The following is a 20,723-nucleotide window of genomic DNA, read 5'->3' as shown; positions in this document are numbered from 1 at the left end:
AAGCCATAAAGCTGATCTACAATAGAGTGCATTATTCAGCCAGTTTAGTTCAACAGCAGTGTCAATGCTGTTTTTTTTCATCAGTAATACACTTCAATTCATCAGATAATTCACTCATGAATCAATTTCAATTCATCCATAAAGCAGGTAAAGAGAAGACAATAATGTCTTTGTCCAGCCTAATTCAATTCCAAGTTTTGTGTTCATTCAGTACTGTCGACGCAGTCAGATCAATAATCTTACTGTACATGAACTGCCTTTTAAACCTCAATTATGCAAAATGAAACTGAAATAAATAAATAAATAAATAAATAAATAAATAAATAAATAAATAAATAAATAAATAAATAAATAAATAAATAAATAACAAATGAACTCAGTGAGGAATTCTCAGAATTATTCAAAGAAATGAATAATTTAGTAAGGGTGAAATAAATTGAGTGAAAGTAATAGTAAGAACATTGGATTGTTTCAAAGTTCTGTTTTTCTTTTTTAGTTGTAGCTCTACTTTTAATTGACTTATTATTCATCAAAGAATCCTTAACAAAGTCATCACAGTTTTGGCAAAAATATAAAACAAAATATATATTTTTTATAAAAACATTTTTAACACTGATGATAAGAAGCACAAAATTAGCAAATTTTAATAATTTGTTGGAAAAAAAAGTATTATAAATTCTGAAATTTCAAAAGTTAATTCTTGGTAGGGATGAAACGAATCACCGTCAGTCGGTTGAAAATCGATTCAAATATGTAATGATTCAATCCGTAGAAATGAAACAGATCGCGATATTTATTTTGAACAGTGGGGGCGCTGTGTTTACAGGCGCAAACTCGCTTTTCCTGCACATCAGCACATCAGCAAGAGGTGGGCGGCAGAGTAAAATTACAGAGGTGAAGACAAAAAACAAACTGTGTGCAAATACTGGGAAAAAGGCATTTACTTACTGTAAACTAACAGAACAACAAATATGATGCACATAAACGGTCAGCACAGTGAAAAACTATTGTCACAGATGACTATACACAAAAATAAAATTATTTATGAGAAAAACTAAGTAGAACGGATGATTTGCAGCTCCGCTTGCTCCAACGAGTGCTACGGAGATCACATGGTGCATCAGTGTTTTCATAGAAAAAGTGTGAAGAGGTATTAGATTATTTTTCAAATTAGTTTATGCATATTTTAATAATTTGCTCATTATAATTTAAAAATGTTCAAGTTTATCTCTTAGGTGTATCACACCGATACTCATTAAATATACAAGTAATATTAATTATACACCTTCATAATCATGTTCAACTCCTGCCTCTTTCCTACTATATAGTTATTAATTTTATAATCATTTTTTTTTATGCCAGAGGCCAGTCCCCTGGAGCCTATTGACCCCCTATGTACACACTGCTCTCTGGTTTAGGAATGGCTTGCATTTCCACATCAGCCATCTCAGTCCCCAGTGAAAGAGGTTTTTTTTCAGCAGGGGACATAAATGTGAAAAGACCTCAGCTTATGCCAGAAAACATAGATATGCTGATATTTCTTTTTAAAAATGTCAAATCCCAGCACAATCACAGTTTTAGTTTGTGTATATTAATGAGTCTTCTTTAGTTTGTATTGGTCTTTTTTGGGGGGAATTTGTTTTTAAAATAGCAATTTAATTATGGCAGAAAATGTATTATTATCAGTGTTGGGTACTTTTAAAAAGTAATTAATTACAAATAACTGATTACTACTGGAAAATCGTAATCTGATTACATTACTAATTTCTTCAGGTAAAAAGTCATCAGCTTACTTATTACTCTACTTTAAAGTTACTTTTTAAACATATAAAATATAACTATAAAAATACTAAATAAATTGCAGCTCTTTCAGTAATTTAATATTCATTAAAAAACATTGCAATGGGTTGATCACATCAGCTTGATATATTCAAAAGAGCCAAAGAAATTCACCCAAAACTTAACATTCTCTCATCATTTACCTTTTCCAAACCCGTTTGTAAAAGAAAAGAAGGACATGAAGAAACCTGGATACCTGTAACCACTGACATCCATAGTATGAAAAAGTTGTGTTTGTCTGTTCGCTCTATATGTGCATGCACTTTTAATATGTGCTTTCAATATGCACGTGCGCAAAAGACACGATATGTGAACCAGTGTTGCCAACTTAGCAATTTTTTTGCTAGAATTCGCAATTTTTCATACAACCCTTGCAACTTTTTTTTTTCTTCAAAAAGCACCTAGCAACAAATTTAGCATTGTTTTCCGTGTTAATTTATTAATATTTGTTAACATGTATAATTGTTGGTAATTTAGGTAGCAATAAATTCCAATTGTGCTATAAATGTTATCACTTTTACAAATGTGTCAATTTCACAAGTTAAAAAGAGTAAGTATACAAGCTGTGATTGTTTAAAAGAATGTAACTGTTCGTTATCAGTGTTATATTAAAAAAAATATTGTATTACTTTTACAAATAGTCAACTATATTTTTCTATATTTGGCCAAATATAGTTACTATATTTTTAACACAAATCTAAATGGACATATTTCAAATAATGTTTTTGCTGAGATTGCCAGTCAATTTGAGAAAAAATAGATTATTTTGTTTACTACATAAAGATGTAGTTTTAAGTTGTGATTACGCAATGATGTCATCATTAACGAGTATTGTCTTAGAAGGCTTTCTGTTTAAATTCTTAAACAAGTTACTGGTCGAGTTAAAAGTAGTTGAAAGTTCTTTAAACTGGACATAGGCTGCATAAAAAATCATGACTAAATCGTAAATCGTAAAACGTATTGAATCGTGAGTCAGATGAATCGTTATATCACTAATCCTTGGTAATGTAAGAATATGAAATTCCTTAAAGAAGCAAGCAAGTTTTAAAACACTTTAAAAAAACATTAGAAAAGCTCACAGTTTTTAGAGCATTTACTGGTTTTTACCAAAAGTTAAATTACACATACACACATTACTGATTTTGAGACCAGTCATCATCTAGCCCAGGGGTGTCCAAACTGGGTCCTGGAGGGCTGGTGTTCTGCATAGTTTAGCTCCAACTTCCTTCAACACACCTGCCTGGAGCTTTCTAGTATACTTAGATAAAGCTTGATTAGCTGGTTCAAGTGTGTTTAATTGGGGTTGGAACTAAAATATGCAGGACACCAACCCTCCAGGACCCAGTTTGGACACCCCTAATCTAGCCAAAAGTGCAATATTATTTTTGCACATAAGCCTTTGTGTCTTTGACGAGGCCTGAAAGAGCATTTATATATTGCAGATCAATGCAGCAACACCGCAACATTCTTTTCATTTTGAATTTGGCGGAAAACTAAAAATCCTGCACACCTCTTAACATACCAAACTCTTCTGTCCTCTTTCTCAGCTGAGGTTACTTCTGCAAAGCAGACGTATTACCGTCTGAAAATCAACAATGCCACTAATCCTCGCCTACTTTTTAAAACATTTTCCTCCCTCCTCTATCCTCCTCCTCCACCCGCATCCTCCACACTTACTACTGATGACTTTGCTACATTCTTCTGCACCAAAACTGCAAAAATCAGTGCTCAATTTGCTGCACCTACAACAAACACGCAAGATACAACACCAACACCACACACACTCACCTCTTTTTCTCAGCTCTCTGAGTCTGAGGTGTCCAAACTTGTGCTATCTAGCCATGCAACCACCTGTCCACTCGATCCCATTCCCTCTCATCTCTTGCAAGCCATCTCTCCTGCAGTCATACCAACACTGACTCACATAATTAACACATCTCTTGACTCTGGTTTATTCCCCACTACATTTAAGCAGGCTAGGGTAACCCCACTGCTAAAGAAACCCAACCTGGACCATACGCTACTTGAAAACTACAGACCAGTATCCCTGCTTCCATTCATGGCCAAGATTCTGGAGAAAGTAGTGTTCAATCAAGTCCTGGACTTTCTTACTCAAAACAATCTCATGGACAACAAGCAATCCGGCTTTAAGAAAGGCCACTCAACTGAGACTGCCCTGCTCTCGGTCGTGGAGGATCTCAGACTGGCTAAAGCAGACTCTAAATCATCAGTCCTCATTTTGCTGGACTTGTCAGCTGCTTTTGACACTGTCAACCACCAGATCCTGCTATCTACGCTTGAGTCACTGGGCGTTGCGGGCACTGTTATACAATGGTTTAGATCTTACCTCTCTGACAGGTCATTCAGGGTGTCTTGGAGGGGAGAGGTGTCCAACCTACAGCATCTAAACACTGGGGTACCTCAAGGCTCTGTTCTTGGGCCACTTCTCTTCTCCATCTACACATCATCTCTAGGACCAGTCATCCAGAGACATGGATTCTCCTACCACTGCTATGCTGATGACACCCAGCTACACCTCTCTTTTCATCCTGATGATCCCTCGGTTCCAGCTCGTATCTCAGCCTGCCTGTTGGATATTTCACACTGGATGAAAGATCATCATCTTCAGCTGAACCTCGCAAAAACGGAAATGCTTGTAGTTTCTGCCAACCCGACTCTACACCATAACTTTTCAATCCAGATGGATGGGGCAACCATTACTGCATCCAAAATGGTGAAAAGCCTTGGAGTAACGATTGATGACCAACTAAACTTCTCTGACCACATTTCTAGAACTGCTCGATCGTGCAGATTTGCACTCTATAACATCAGAAAGATCCGACCCTTCTTATCTGAACATGCAGCTCAACTCCTTGTTCAAGCTCTTGTTCTCTCCAAACTGGATTACTGCAACTCTCTACTAGCTGGGCTTCCAGCTAACTCTATCAAGCCTCTTCAACTGCTCCAGAATGCAGCAGCACGAGTTGTCTTCAATGAACCTAAACGAGCACATGTCACTCCACTGCTAGTCCGTTTGCACTGGCTGCCAGTTGCTGCTCGCATCAAATTCAAAACTCTGATGTTTGCCTACAAAGTGACTTCTGGCCTTGCTCCTTCTTATCTGCACTCACTTCTGCAGATCTATGTGCCCTCCAGAAACTTGCGTTCTGTGAATGAACGTCGCCTCGTGGTTCCATCCCAAAGAGGGAAAAAATCACTTTCGCGAACGCTCACGCTCAATCTGCCCAGTTGGTGGAATGAACTCCCTAACTGCATCAGAACAGCAGAGTCACTCGCTATTTTCAAGAAACGACTAAAAACTCAACTATTTAGTCTCCACTTCACTTCCTAAGCTGCAATTGCCTCTTTGAATATCACACTAATTGTACAAAAAAAAAAAAAAAAAAAAAAACTACTAACACTTCCCTTCTTAGACTTTACAGACCTGAAACTTGCCTTTAGTACTTATTCATTGTTGCTCTTGGTTGTGTAAATTGCTTCCTTGTCCTCATTTGTAAGTCGCTTTGGATAAAAGCGTCTGCTAAATGACTAAATGTAAAATGTAAATGTTTTCACTTCATTGATTTGATGTTTTGCGAATCTTCTCACTTATAGAGTATCATTGTATGTTGATTTCACCCTCTAAAACAGGTTTGAATGATTTTCATAACCGACGTCTTTGAAGGTACGGTGGTGCTACAGTAATGCTCACTGTGAAATGTGAATACACCGGCCTATTTCAAGTACGGCAACCTTATTCAAATCTTAGCAAATAATCTTCTATCGAGGTAGAAAATCTGCTGAATAAAGGCTATTACATTGGCCTGTCGACGATGGAATGCTAAAGAGGTGCGGTGAAACAGCAGTTCACTTTGGAAATGATTGTGGCTGTTTTCTGATGCCAGGCTTGTGATTTTAACAGCCCCCTTGGGCGATATATGCACAGGTAGTGGTCAGTCCATTAATATCACAATAGCCCAGCGTGCGTGGACTTTACTTTGCATAGAAAACACAGCTGCTTTTAGGAATATTTAAAGAATGAGCTTTAAAAAATAACACACACACACACACACACACACACACACACACACACACACACACACACACACACACACGCGCATGCTATCAGACTGCTTTAGATGAGTCCCAAAGGGGAACAGAATTATCAGTTATCAGTTCAGACATTTAGTTTTGGCATGATAACAACTTATATGGTTTGATTATCATGCTCTGCTTAATAGATAGCCAAGATTTAATAAGAAAAAATAGTCAGTAAAGATAAAGAAGTGCAAGGCTGTATAAATGACTCATTTGTGGGCGCACACACTCATTGGCTGAAACATCAAAGAGTGTAATTAGACAGCATGAGTGAGGAACAACTGCAATGCAGTGGAGGGCGATGTGGAGGAGAGAAAAGTAGGTCCATTAGAGCAGGATTATGTAAAGCTGCAGCCAGGGTTACTTTTGAGGCTATTCTCTGAACCTCAGGTGAATCTGAATCTGAGCTTCAGCTGATTTAATGGCCTGCATTCTATGTATAAGATGCTGTTCAAAATGTCTGAGGTCAATAAGATGTTTTTGAAAAGAAATGGATTATTCAGCAAGGGTGAAATAAATTGAGAGAAAGTAATCGAAAGAACTTTGGATTGTTTCAAAGTTCTGTTTCTGTTCAAGTTCTGTTTTTATTTTACTTTCTATTCATCAAAGAATCCTGAAATCAAAGAAATTTCTTTATCAAAGAAATCACTGTTTCTTCATAAATATAAAACAGATGATGATAAGAAATGTTTTTGAGCACCAAATTAGTAAATTTGAATAGTTTGTGAACAATCACATTATGAGGTTTGAATACATTATATAATAATTAAATTAGAAAAAAATGTATTATAAATTCAGACATTTCAGAAGTTAATCTCATTTTCTTACATTACCCAGATTACTTAAAGAAGCTAACAATGGAAAAAACTTTTTAGAGCATACAATGGTCTTACCAACAACAACAACAACAACAACAACAAACACACACACACACACACACACACACAGTGATTTTGCATCACATTTCAACTATGAGGCATTATATGTCTGTTCATTTACACAATACACTAATAATGTAACGACTTAAATATTTGTTTCTGATTTATGTATAGTTGTTCAAAATGATTAACCCTTCTATAAGAATTTTTATTTTTTATTCAATAGTTTCTTGAGTTATGTATAACAAAGCTAGAACATTTTCACAGTATTTTTTCCAATTTTTTTTTCTTCTGGAGAAAGTCTTATTTCATTTAGTTTGTATGGAATAAAAGCTTAAGATTTTTAAACAACTTTTAAGGCCAATATACTATTAGCCCTCTGTATTTATTTTTTTTAATTCGCTAAAGAAAAAAAAAACGTTATATAATAAATTGCCTAATTAATCTAACTTGCCTAATTAACTTAATTTAGCCTTTAAATTGCACTTTAAGCTGAATAGTACGCAGCAAAATATGCAGACCCAAAACAACTCTTGTTGTCGCATGTTTTTGGACTTGTGGGGGAAGCCGGAGCACCTGGAGGAAAGTTTGAAAGTGTCTTATGGAGTCCACTCCCACCAGGTTTAATTCAACACTTTCCAAAATGTTGGCACATTGATACCTACAATAGAGTTAATTTCATCTCTGGGCAGAGTTAAAAATATAACTATATTCAACACCAATTGGTATAAAATACATTTTATGCTGGTGTTTGATGTAACTTTTCTTACTAAAATATATTGTTATATTATTCAAGTCTCGTGAGTGTAAATATGGTAAAAACAAAAATATTTGAAAACATTCACCATTTCAACAATTCATTAAGTTTTTAAAATGCAACAATATGGCACCAAATATGCTTTATAATTTTTATAATTTTATATTAGAACAGCCAGTATATGTACAAAATATGTCTGCATTGTCTTGCGAAATAATTAGTAAAATGTTATGTACTGTCATCCTGGGAAACAAATTGTCAGAAAGTATTTCTTAAAACTATTATGTTAAAAAATATGTTGAATTTTGTTTTAAGAATATTTTATTTGAAGGAGGGCTAATCATTTTGACTTTAAATGTATATATTTCACAAAAACAAATAGAGCCACACTTACATCCTCAGATTCGAAGACGTGGCATATCATTTTGTACTGCTTCTTGGCTTCTGGGGCTCCAGGGGTCGTCTCAATGCAGTCCTGTGAGGCGGTGCGTGGCATACGGCGCCTTGCCATCAGAACCACAATGTTCCCGATGTCAGCAATGTATGAGATGGTGCGCAAAGCATTATCCATCATTGTCTCCTAAGAAACAGCCAAGAGAATACACACAATCACTGCTCAGCATCCACTCTAGGCACATTAGACCAGACTACAGTTAAGGCTTTGTTTTAATCCCTTTTCCAGCTCAGTTATCATTTTGCAGACTTTCTCATCTAAATGAACTTTATAGACATTAAATGGACATTATATATTTTTTTATATTAAGGACAGCCTTTCTGGACTGCACCTATTCATAATTAGAAAGATCTGTTTAATGCTACAAGCCAGTCTTTAATTAGCCCACGTTTTTGCATTTGCAAAGCTTAGTAAAGGAAAGACAACCCTAAAACACGTAACTCACAAACTTTGCATGAATGAGCAGCACAAGAAACAGAATGTACAGCAGTGTACTTGTACATCAAATGCACAAAAAAGCATAATAAATCATCAGATAGCCGAAAGAATTAATGATCCAAAGCAGAAAGGAAATTCATGCAGCTTTTGATTTAATGCACACAAAGGTCATTTGTGAACTATTAATTTACATTTCAATGCATTTCTCATTTAAATCAAACATAACATACTGTGCATGACATGCTAAGATTCACTGAAACAGACTGCAAAGGAAAGTCTACAGTATCAGTTCCAGGATTATAAATTATGAATAACCCTTTCTGTTAACTTAATGCATGTTTTTTTTTTTTTTTCTTGTACGCAGATACATAATAATCTGTTGCTGCTATTCGCTAATAAAATAGTGCTTGTGAGGGAGCCAAGAAATAGCATTTAGAGGGATAATTCAGCCCAAAATAAAAAAAACAAATTGCCATCACAAGTGGTTCCAAGCCTTTAATGAGCTTCTTTTTTCTGTTGAACACAAAAGATGGTATTTTGAAGAATGTTGGAAACCAGTAGCTATTGACATCCATGTAAAACATACAGTAAAAGACTACTGGTTTACACATTTCTTGAAAAAAAAACATCAGCTGATCAGTTGATCACATCAGCTTGATATATTCAAAAGAGCCAAAGAAATTCACCCAAAACTTAACATTCTCTCATCATTTACCTTTTCCAAACCCGTTTGTAAAAGAAAAGAAGGACATGAAGAAACCTGGATACCTGTAACCACTGACATCCATAGTATGAAAAAGTTGTGTTTACAGTAAAAGACTACTGGTTTACACATTTCTTGAAAATATATTCTTTTGTGATCATAAGGAGAAAAAATAAGCTGTAATCAAAGTTTGGAATCACCTGAGGGTGAATAAAAATTGTGAGTAGGTTTTCATTTTTAGGTAATATGTTCCTTTAAGGTAAGAATATGATTAAGGTTTGCTTGTGCTATTAATATTTTAATCAGAGATGCTTTGTAATTGTCACGACACAGAATTGTTCTGTTTTTAATTGTCTATGTAACAGCATGCAGCCTAATAATCCATTACAGGGCTAGAGCAACATGTAAATGTGATTGCTAAACTGCCCTTTTTTATTACTTTTCATGTGTGTGATGCAGCTGTTTGTGGATATAAAAGTTTTAAAGATCAAACATGACCTATCTTGGAGGCTCTATCTACTGGACATTATTAGTTTGGAATACACCACAGCCAAAATAAACGGTGCTAGTAAGAGAGACTGTATCAGATAGGATTTAATCTGGATTTTGTACCTATTGTTAGCAGTATTTCTGTTTTTATTTTATTTTACTTGTTTTGTCAGGTGGATCTTAGGCTTTGTTGTATCTAGTTCAAAATCAAAAATGTTCAATAAAAAAAAAAAAAACTACATGACCAATGGTGTCATTAATGTCTCACGATAGAAAGAAGCTATATGATTCTTAACAGCATGAAATGAGTCGTTAGTAATTCAAGTTTACTTAATATGCAAACCTACAGTACTCTATAGGATTATGCTGAGGCTCAAAGAGTAGAAGGCAGAGCCAAAGAAAAGAAAAGAAAAATTGTGTACATTTAATGCAGAGGCACTATTTTAGTAAACGCTCCTATGGCTTGTGTTTCAGGAAAATGACAAATTGTCCTATTGTTTAGAGGACAGGTTGAATCATGTCCTATGGTCTCATGGGATAGTACTGTACACTGAATTTACACTTCACATCTCTGTGGAAGTAGAATCATATGAATCCCGATATATATAGTGCAGTAAAGCAGCAATGATTATTATGAAACAAAGTTAAACCTATTATAAGATACCTCCAAAATAAAGCTCAATATATAATTCCATTTTTAATTTACTATGCAAGTAAACAAATTCACAACAGTGTCATAACTGTAAGTTTTATATTTTCAGTGCTAAACATGTTTCAGTGCTATCAGTGCACACATTAACTTTAATGCCGAAATAGTGTGGTCTGTGTGCTAATCAGATTGGGCTGAATTAATTCTGAAAGTTTCAGATTTATAGGGTACTTTTAATGTTTATGGCATATCAATACAACCTTGCAGGCACTGAAATGAATCTGTAGCAGCCAATAAAGGCTCACTGTGAGATGTGACAGGCAGGGTGAAGACTGACACTGCATTGCAGCACATAACGAAGTGTCCGTGCCAGTCTGCCCACTCGCTGCTGTTCAGTTAGAACTCATACACATAATTACAGCAACACACACATTCTTGTTTTGGTGGTTTTTGAGGACTCTCATTGGTATATTGTATATTTATACTATGAAATGTGATTATTATTATTATTATATCGCCTTACTGTACCGCTAACCCTAAACCAAAACATCAGAGGAAATTGGTTGGAAAATATATATTTTAAGCCTTTTGAATAAGAAGAACACAAGGCATCCCCATAAACCACCTCAACACTGAAGTACATATGCCATATCCATGTCATTACACAAATCTGAGTCCTTGTGAATCATCAAAACAGGTACAAGCACACACTCTGAAACAGGGTACTACACATACCATTAAATACAGCACAGCATGTAGCTCTTCCTACCTTACGCTTACAGTAACATTAGTGTGGAGGAGGAGCCGGTGATCATTTACTGTATGTGTAAAACGTACAGCTGGAGATTTAGTACACAGCTTATGGCCATCATTAAACTCTCCATCACCAACAACTGTCAACGAGCCTGACCCATTCCCCATCCCATCTCTCAATGGATGCACACTATTTGTTTTATCTCAGTTACGTAACAAAAGGTTATGCAATACATGAAATGAAAAAGAAAAGCGCTCTCATTGCATGAATATTTCAACATTCCAAATTTAATTTATCCGCTTTCCCCCAAATACAATTTATAATTTATACTCTATGTTTTAAGAATTCCTTCAGTTATGCACTATACACACACTATTCCCATAGACGCAATGATTTTTTTGTACTGTATGTTCTGTCTTTTTACTCCAACTCTATTCCTAAACCCAACACTCGCAGAAAACCTTCTGCAGTTTTACATTTTCAAAACATTTCATTCTCTTTATGAGCCGTTGTCCTCATGGGGACTATACGCATGCACACACAAATTCCCAAGGTTTATGTTTACTTATGAACTGTGCACAAGTGTGTTTCTACAAACCTTTAAAAAAGAATACGGATATTTTAAGGAAGAAACAAAAAATAGCTTAAAAACTACAAGATATTAAATACTTTTTACAGAAACTATTTATATTACTGCATATTAAATTATATTTGGAAATATATCATTTATATACCCAGCCAGGGGCCCAAAAGTTCTAAAATGCATCCTTTGTACTTTAATTTATTTTAAATTGATTTATGTTGTTGTTGTTTTCTTATATCACTCAATCACTCCTTATCTACATTTTTTTCTTAATACAAAAAAAATAATGACAACATTTAAAGCATCTTGTAAAACTTTTTAAATTATTTGTTTTCTTAAAATAAATTTACAATTAAAAATGATATATAAAGTACTTTGTTTTTAAAACTAAATCTTTACCTAACTTGACTGCTGGACTTTTTCATGGTTAAGAGAGGGGGATACATTTGGGCAGATGTAATAAACATTAAACTTTAATTTTTTAGATACAATATATGCAGTGGTGGAAGAAGTACTGAAGAATCATTCTCAAGTAAAAGTACCATTACTTGCCTAAAAATGTAGTGCAAGTAGAGTAAAAGTATCTTGTAAATATTACTTAAAGACCTTCACAAAGTACTCAAGAGTAGTGAGTAGTATTACACTGTAAAAAGCTGATGCATTAACTTGTAATCTGTCGATGTGTGTGTAAATATAACATTCTGTAGTGCATTTAGTAATTGCCCAGCAGACACACAACATCATAAGATATTAATATTAGGTTAGATTTAGGTTGTGATGTCAGATGACCAAAACTCAGCATCTAGCCAGCGTCTAATAACAACGTTATTTTGACATCCAGTAACGATGTGAAATGGCAATGATATTTGGCTGATTTGAACTTTTCTGACCAAGTGACCAAAATTCAATGTCAAGCCAACATCTTAAACCAGTGTCATTGATGTCAGATACTGACGTTTATTCATATTCATTTGTTTGTCATGTATGGCAGACTCGGGTACGGTTCACGGGTGCACACCCAAGTTCAGAAGACACGTTCACACTAGCTAAACGTACTGTACTATGACGTCAAACGAACTCGGGTGTGGACCAAAAGTGCTAATGTAAAAGCACCCTTAAACACAACGTCAAGCTGTAACATCATTAGACGTTGATATTGGATTGATTTTAGGTTGGTCGGACATCAACACGATTTTCCAAACAAAATACAACATCCCCACGAAGTTGGGGTACACTATCAATCTGACATCATGTTGACGTCTTGTGCCTACTGGTTGTTTAAGGCCATTTCAGTCATCATACAGTAAGCATCCGTCATCTTCTTATCAGTGACATGCATCTAAACAGTCCCAGGTTTAATCCGAGTAAAGATTTTGGACATCTTCTTGGACAATTTTAATGCTTCCAAACAGTTTGCTGCAGTTATAAATCGGCCATGTCTTGAGATCATTATGATGCGATTTACCTCTTTACTTCTATGTGCGATTTGATTGGACAGGAATCACAGGACTGATTTTTCTAATCCCCATAGACTGGAAAAAATAAAGTAGTGACTGCAGGTTGAAGGAAAGTAGTGGAGTAAAAGTACCGATACAGCACTAAAATTGCACTTAAGTAAAAGTAAAAGTACACATTTTTTTAAAACTACTTAGTAAATTATAATTCCTGAGAAAAACTACTCAATTACAGTAGTTTAAGTATTTGTAATTTGTTACTTTACACCACTGAAAATATGATAGACAATGATGTCTAGATATTTATTTAGGGGCCCTCAGATTTCCTGAGGCTGCTTATCTTGCTTATTGGTTAAATTCGCCCCTGTACCCAGCATTAACAGCTGATTTAAAATACTAGCTATGCCTATGCTAATGCCTCCAATATGTAAAAACAGAATGCTATCCTAATTCATGTTTTAAGTACAGTATATTTAAAGTAGGGGGAAAAATGTGGATATTTTTTTAGACAACAAATAACAAGAACATTTTTGGGGCTATTTCATATACAATTGACATCTTATGTGATTACCTAGTGTTGCAGTTAGTCCACCTGTCAGGTAATGACTTCCACTAATGTGCTTTCATTTTCTCTTGGACTCTATTTTTCAGATGGTATTTTGATACCTGTTGCACCAGGCATCCGCACAAACTCACCTGGGTGTCTGCATTCAGCACTTTGATCCTTTGAGTTGAGATGAAAAGATCCACCTCCGTCAAAGTCTGAGCGTCTCCCTCTGGACTCTGCTGGAAAGAAACAAAACAAAAAAACAAAAACAAAACAAGAACAAAAATATGAAAAACTGCCCCTAGCCTCAAAGAGGTCATCAATACAACCATGCCATAACTCACACTGGCTCATGAGAAGACCTAAGGAAAAGCCACAACCGCTCAAACCCCTCATAATAGCATTTTAAATGCTTATTCATAAATCATGGTATGGGACGGGGCCCAGGGCTGTGCTTAACCTCAGTAAATTGCAGCATTAATAGTGCAAATGGAACATATGGATTGAGAATGTGGAACTGCATTGCTTATCGATAACCTGTCCAATTAATAATTGATTACTGCTGGGGAATGGAGACAAAGAACAGCGAACAATCAAAGCATTTTCCAAAAAATAAATAAATAAATAAATAAACGTTCAAAGCCTATAACTGAGAAACACAGTGAGGCAATCAGGCCAAGAGACAAATAATCATGGGGTATACAAACCGCCTGTGATAAGTAGAAGCCATGCAGAGGTTTGAAGTAATGAGATGATTGACACTAGAGAGTGAAGAGAGCAAGAGAGAGAGAGAGAGCAGTGAGTGGATCGCAGGGTGATGCAATGACAGACGGGTAAGTAAAATGACACAATGGAAACACTTAACCAGCTGTCAGGCTTTCTCAGAGTGCCAATCATTTACCTGTCAGCGCATTTCTACTCAGATTTGTGCTTTGTTTTTGTGGTGCTGCAGTAAGGAACGGTTTGAATACAGCTACATATAGCACAGGCTTAAAGGCATAGTTCACTCAAAACTGAAAATCCTGTCATCAGTTACACACCCTGTTGCAAACCTGTTTGAGTTTCTTTCTTCTGTTGAAAAGAAGTTATTTTTGAAAATGTTGGAAACATGTAACCACTGACTTCCATAGAAATTGTTTTTTTTTTTCTAACTGTGGATGTCAGTGGTTACAGGTTTGTATGATTTTTTTAAATATCTACTTTTTTGTTTAACAGAAAAAAGAAACACATAAACTTTTGGACCCGCTTCAGGTTGAACACATAATGAGTAAATGTTCATTTTTGGGTGAACTATCCCTTTAAAAGTGCAGTCTGTCTTCAAAGCCAAGCTTTGAAATTTTGACTCTGTATCTTCAAAGATTCACATGCGTCAGTTTTGCAGGCCAGGAGTTGGTTAGACTGCGGCCCTCACAGATCCCAGACAGCCAGATCTAAAGCTTGTCTGCACATGATGTGAAACAGTATTTATGAAAACTACATGAATGATGAGAACAGACATGTAGAGTGAATGATTAAAAAAGGCATGATGCTCTTCTAGCTCTTTTCTTTTCTTTTTTTTTTTTACACACCGCCTTTTTCTTGATTTTGGCTGCCTTCTGTACCCTCTGGGAGACGTTGAGGACAGTACAGTGGTCGTCACACACGGGAGCGGCAAAAAGGCATGAAGGTAAAAAAAAAAAAAAACATTAAAACAGGCAAAAACATATAAACAACCAAACACAAAGTCTGCATGCCATGTATGGCATGTGCGTTCTTTGTACACAAACACAAACAAACCCAGAACACTCCTCTGCGCACACATACAGATAGCAAATCATAGCACATGCAGATATGGGGTTCAAAGCAACAGTTCACCTAAAATTTTAAATGAACTCATCATTTACTTTCATTGTTGTTTTAAACCATGACTTTCTTTCTTTTGTTGAACACAAAAGAAGATATTTTGAAGAATGCTCATTGATGGCACTCATTAACTTCCATTGTAGGACAAAACTACTATGAAAATCAATAGATGCCAGCAAGCTGCATCTTCATTTGTGTTCAACAGGTAAAATAGATTTTAAATAAGTGAAAAGTAAGTAAATGATGCCAGAATCATAATGTTTGGGTGAACTATCCCTTGAGTAAGTTTTTCAATTGAAAGCTCAAAAACACACTCAAATTAGATAAGAAGAAAACTTTGTTTTTGTTCCTAAATAGGTATGTTAGACCTTTCATAATATGAGCAGTCATTACTTTCAATAAACGTCATATTGTAACATTTGTATGATCCATCACTGTCTCTGCATCCTTTATTAGAATCTCACAACAAATGCAGGCTAACACCTCCGTTTATCAACCTGCCATGTTATGACTACAGGGAGAACAACAGCTGCCATAGTGGACCTGACTCAATACTGCACTGTGCTTTCTACCGTACAACTGTTATTAATCTCGTCAATGAAATTACAGAGGGGAAAAATGATTTCATTTATGATAACACTAAATTGCTACATCTTCATTTATCCAGGCAAGCCAATTAAACAGACAAATTCTTATTTACAAATAAAAATCATAACGGTAATTAAACAGCTTTAACAACAAATGATTTTAACAAAAATGATGATAATGGCAAAAAATGTATAATGCACTAAATATATTTTTGAGGAATACAGATACAGTATAAAAAGAAAATTATGGTTATTATGCAAAATATTCTACTTCTTTTAGTTATGATTTCCCCCCTACTGAAATTATATCACACAATAAATGGGTTATTAATATGTTTGCTGATATGTTTTTTTTTTTCCTGATTTAATTTTAATAATATATTTTATTGTTTATCAGTCATTTTGGTATATATATATTTTTTTTATTTATTTTGTTTCCTGATATTAGATTATATGATTTTACTACTATCTATATATTATGTAGTGAATGGGGTGAGGCCAAGAGCCATGGGAACAAAGTCCCACAGAGGAGATCTGGATAATAAAAGGAAGAGAGACAGCAGTGGAAGACGAGAGAGGAACTTTTGGTTTCAGTTTGGCGGTAGCCTCAGTGATGAGCTTCCACTTGTTTTATTTTTTCGTTAAAATCATTTAAAAGTTTGTCGGTTCTCCACCTCCTTCTTCCCGATGGCCAGCGACTTTACTACCATATACTATTACAGTTTTTATTAAAATTTGTATAATATTTTATTTTACTATTTTACTAGTTATTTCACATAGTTCCCAAAGATTTAAGTTTTAATTGAACAGAGTTGAATTAACATAATTAAATGGCATTTTCAGCTTGTACCTTGTATTGCAGCTTCAATTTTGATTTGTAATTAATACACTACCTGACCAAAGTCTTTTCGTGAATCCCAGTGTTAAAGGCAACAAAAATTAATATCCCTTCTCATACTTCAGCCTCCACATCAAAGTTCCTGAAAGCAAAGAAGGTCAAGGGGCTTCAGGACTGGCTAGCCCAATCCCCAGACATGAACATTATTAAGCATGTCTTGGGTAAGATGAATCTTGATGAACTCTGGAAGTCCTGCAAGAACGCTTTCTTTGCCACCACAGATGACTTTATTAATAAGTTATTTGAGTCATTGCAGAGATGTATGGATGCAGTCATTCAAGCTCATGGGAGTCATACACAATATGAATTCTTTTTCCACTGCACCATGACTTTATATTCTATACTGTACATTATTTCTGTTAAGAAACAAGACTTTTGTCTAAGCAAAGTCAGATCTTACTGACCTAATGAAATAAATAAAAATCAAGACATGATCTTATTTATTTTGGTAAAATAAGTGTAATCTAGAGGCTTTTGCCTTTCATATAAGCTACTTCTGATACCAAATGATTGAAGAAGTGAAGTTATTATTTGTTGTTTCTAAAACTTGGATAGGCGACTATATTTTTATCAGGTGGTATAACATCATAACCAGAATAGAACTGACTAACTTGAATACAGCATTACTTTTTGACATTACATCAGATATTTTCACTGATTTATCAAAACAATGTCGATGAAGCAGCATCAATGAAGGGTGTCTACAAAACATTCTACAAATAATATACATTTTATGATGAGTGAAATGTATAGAATGAATATGTAAAAAGGAAAGAGATAAGACCAGAAAACACTATACAAAATCTATAAACCTTCATAAGGGCCCATTCATTTTGGGTCTTATCGTTATAGTGAGCAGCCTGAAAGCACACAAGCATTCTACATTCAGATCCTATTCATTTCTCTATGCTTCTCCGACTTCTTCCACCTGACTGAGGCCATGATCCTCTGAACTGCTCTCATCTCTTTCTGGCTGAGCATCATGTGCACAACTGCTGCTTTACTGTCATTTCACTCTGCTGCCAACATGCCTCATCCTCCACTGGCAGAGGAGAAAGAGAAAGGAGGAGATAAATCAACAGCACAAGAGGAAAAGAGCTTGAAAGTAAAGGGGAAATGATACGACGAACGTGTGGGCGATGAATGTTGCATAAATACTGCATCAATCTGGAGGCTACAGGGATACACTTCAATAAAACATCAGGCTTTTTCTCGACGTGTCGTGCCTAAAACAAAGGAAATGGCTTCGTCTTGTTTTCTTGGCGAGCCGGCGAGGAAGAGTGTGTTGGCTTACTGCAGTTGATATTCAGAAAAGATGTGAGATGTTGGAGACAGATGGAGATACGGCTGGCGTCTCTCAACCGTTTTATTTCATGTTCTTCCATATCGACATCTGTAAGGCTCAAGTAGCCCTTCATCGACATCAAATCAGAAACATGTTTCAGAATTAATTCTAGGTATATGACATATCAAATTTTCTTGCTCAAGCATTTGTCATGATATAAAGTTTTATCACAATATTTATTTACACTCACCGGCCAATTTATTAGGTACACCTGTCCAACTGCTCGTTAATGCAAATTTCCAATAAGCCAATCACATGGCAGCAACTCAATGTATTTAGACATGTAGACATGGTCATAACAATCTGCTGCAGTTCAAACCGAGCAACAGAATGGGGAAGAAAGGTGATTTAAGTGACTTTGAACATGGCATGGTTGTTGGTGCCAGACAGGCTGTTCTGAGTATTTCAGAAACTGCTAATCTCTGGGATTCTTGGAAATCTCTTGATGGCTACTTCCAGCAGGATAACATGCCTTGTCATAAAGCGCAAATCATCTCAGACTGGTTTCTTGAACATGACAATGAGTTCACTGTACTCAAATGGCCTCCACAGTTACCAGATCTCAATCCATAAAGCACCTTTGGGATGTGGTGGAACGGAATATTCGCATCATGGATGAGCAGCCAACAAATCTGCAGCAGCTGCGTGATGCTATCATGTCAATTTGGGCAAAAATCTCTGAGGAATATTTCCAGTAACTTGTTCAATCTATGCCACAAAGGATTAAGGCAGTTCTGAAGGCAAATAGGGTCCAACCCGGGACTAGTAAGGTGTACCTATTAAAGTGACCGGTGAGTGCAAACTGCATAAAAAAGGTATTTAATAAGAGTATAATAAGAGAAATAACTACAGTTTCGTGCATACTGTAAATGTCCAGAGTATTATTAGTAAACATTAGTTAAAAAAACAACTACTTAAGTATATTAGTAATTTGCTTAATAAAATAAAAGTTCTAATTTTGGAGTTCTTATTAAACATTAACAAAAGAAATTAAGTTGATCACAAACAAGTATCATCATCAGTTTAGTTTAATTAGATTTTTTTAACTAATAGAGCCTTATTTATAAAGTGTTAACAAATAATAGGCCAGATTTTTACCATATTTTGGTAATGACATAGGGCAGAGTAAATAGTGAAAATTATTATGTTTGAAAATAAATAGGTTATTAAAGGATTAGTTCATTCAGTCGCTGACTTCCGGCAGCATGATGGATAATGTAAGATGAGTAGACACATGTACATGGAATTGTAAGAGCAATAGACAATATAACTTGATTTACTGTAGTAATGCCAATCAACTACGTTTGTTGTTCGTCATTACCTTCTGTGATAAATAAACTGTGGTAAGTGGTTTACGTGAGAAATCTAGTCCCAGAGCTTCCGCTATAAATCTGCCATGCATCATATGATGCATCAAAATTCTTTGACCATTTTTGGGCGAGATGCTAATGGTCTAATCCGATTCAATGATCTATGCTAAGCTAAGCTAAAAGTGCTCCCAGCAGACCAAGAGAGATCGATTGATTAAAATATGGCAACACTCAACTGTTTAACTCTAGGGTAGTTGTAAAATGAGTGTCAGTATTTTAGTCCACAGGGAAAACTAGCATAACAGCAATCCCATGAAAGAGCTGATGATTTACTGATAAAGCGTGAATTAAAGTGACAGCCGGTGCTTTCCATAATGACCAATACTATCTACATAGAGCAGTGCAAATATAAAATAATGTGGCTTGGTGATAGATGCAGTTTGCTGTGTTAACATACTCTTCTTGCATCCCAAATTAATAAAAAAAGGATGTTGAAAAATCTTTGCATAATTGTTCTCAAGCAACTACAGCAGTCGCATGCAAAATTGGGTTAAGACGTTGTTAAATAATGTTGCAAATACCAGCAAGTTGCCTACCACATAATAAATGACATTGCACGGTTCATTTGAATTCTGCCCTCCCATAAATTGTGCACCTGACAGGGAAACTGCTAAACTTGCATATGCAAAAAGGTCAGCTGCAAAAATAGCTAGATGTCCCCACCTTTTCTTGCATTTTTCCCCCTTTTAGTAAATCCTGAAACTACTTTTTTATTGGCAAAAGAAGGTTTGCACTTGGACATGCTGTTAGTAAATCTGACCTTTGTGTATAATTATTTACCTGAGTGCCAAGTAGATGTGTAACACAACATCTGCTTCTGGTGACATACATATGTTTACCTCTCACCTTGTTCATTGGATTAAAGCAGGTTTGTTTCACACAACAGTGTGAATTTGCCTATAGTTAGCCTATAGTTCCTTCAACAAGGAATCTGCGTACACAGAAATCTGCAGATTTCCACCGATTTCCGCCTATGATTGATTTATTTACTTGTGTAAATGTGAGTAAATTTATATTTATTCAGTTTTAATTCAGTTA

The 20,723-nt window shown here is 35.4% G+C and overlaps 1 protein-coding gene across 10 annotated transcripts in view; it reads right to left on the bottom strand.

Annotated features, from left to right (window-relative positions):
* apba2b (amyloid beta precursor protein binding family A member 2b) overlaps positions 1-20,723 on the bottom strand; it is a 246,004-nt gene that overhangs the window by 122,908 nt on the left and 102,373 nt on the right. For 2 of the 10 annotated variants that reach the window (XM_087261277.1, XM_087261278.1), the window contains exons 7-9: positions 15,212-15,247; positions 13,793-13,882; positions 7,967-8,152 (exon numbers count right to left, since the gene is read on the bottom strand). In XM_087261277.1, coding sequence (XP_087117403.1) covers positions 7,967-8,152; positions 13,793-13,882; positions 15,212-15,247 — 312 coding nt within the window. Of the gene's footprint in view, positions 1-7,966; positions 8,153-12,016; positions 13,883-15,211; positions 15,248-20,723 lie in introns of all 10 variants that reach the window. The other 8 variants (XM_087261279.1, XM_087261280.1, XM_087261282.1 and 5 more) reach the window with 5 other exon arrangements.

Source organism: Danio rerio, chromosome 7 (assembly GCF_052040795.2).
Source record: "Danio rerio strain M-AB ecotype USA chromosome 7, GRCz13ab, whole genome shotgun sequence".
NCBI lineage: Eukaryota > Metazoa > Chordata > Actinopteri > Cypriniformes > Danionidae > Danio > Danio rerio.
Note: the sequence above shows the minus strand (reverse complement) of the source record. Positions and strands in the feature narration are given on the sequence as shown.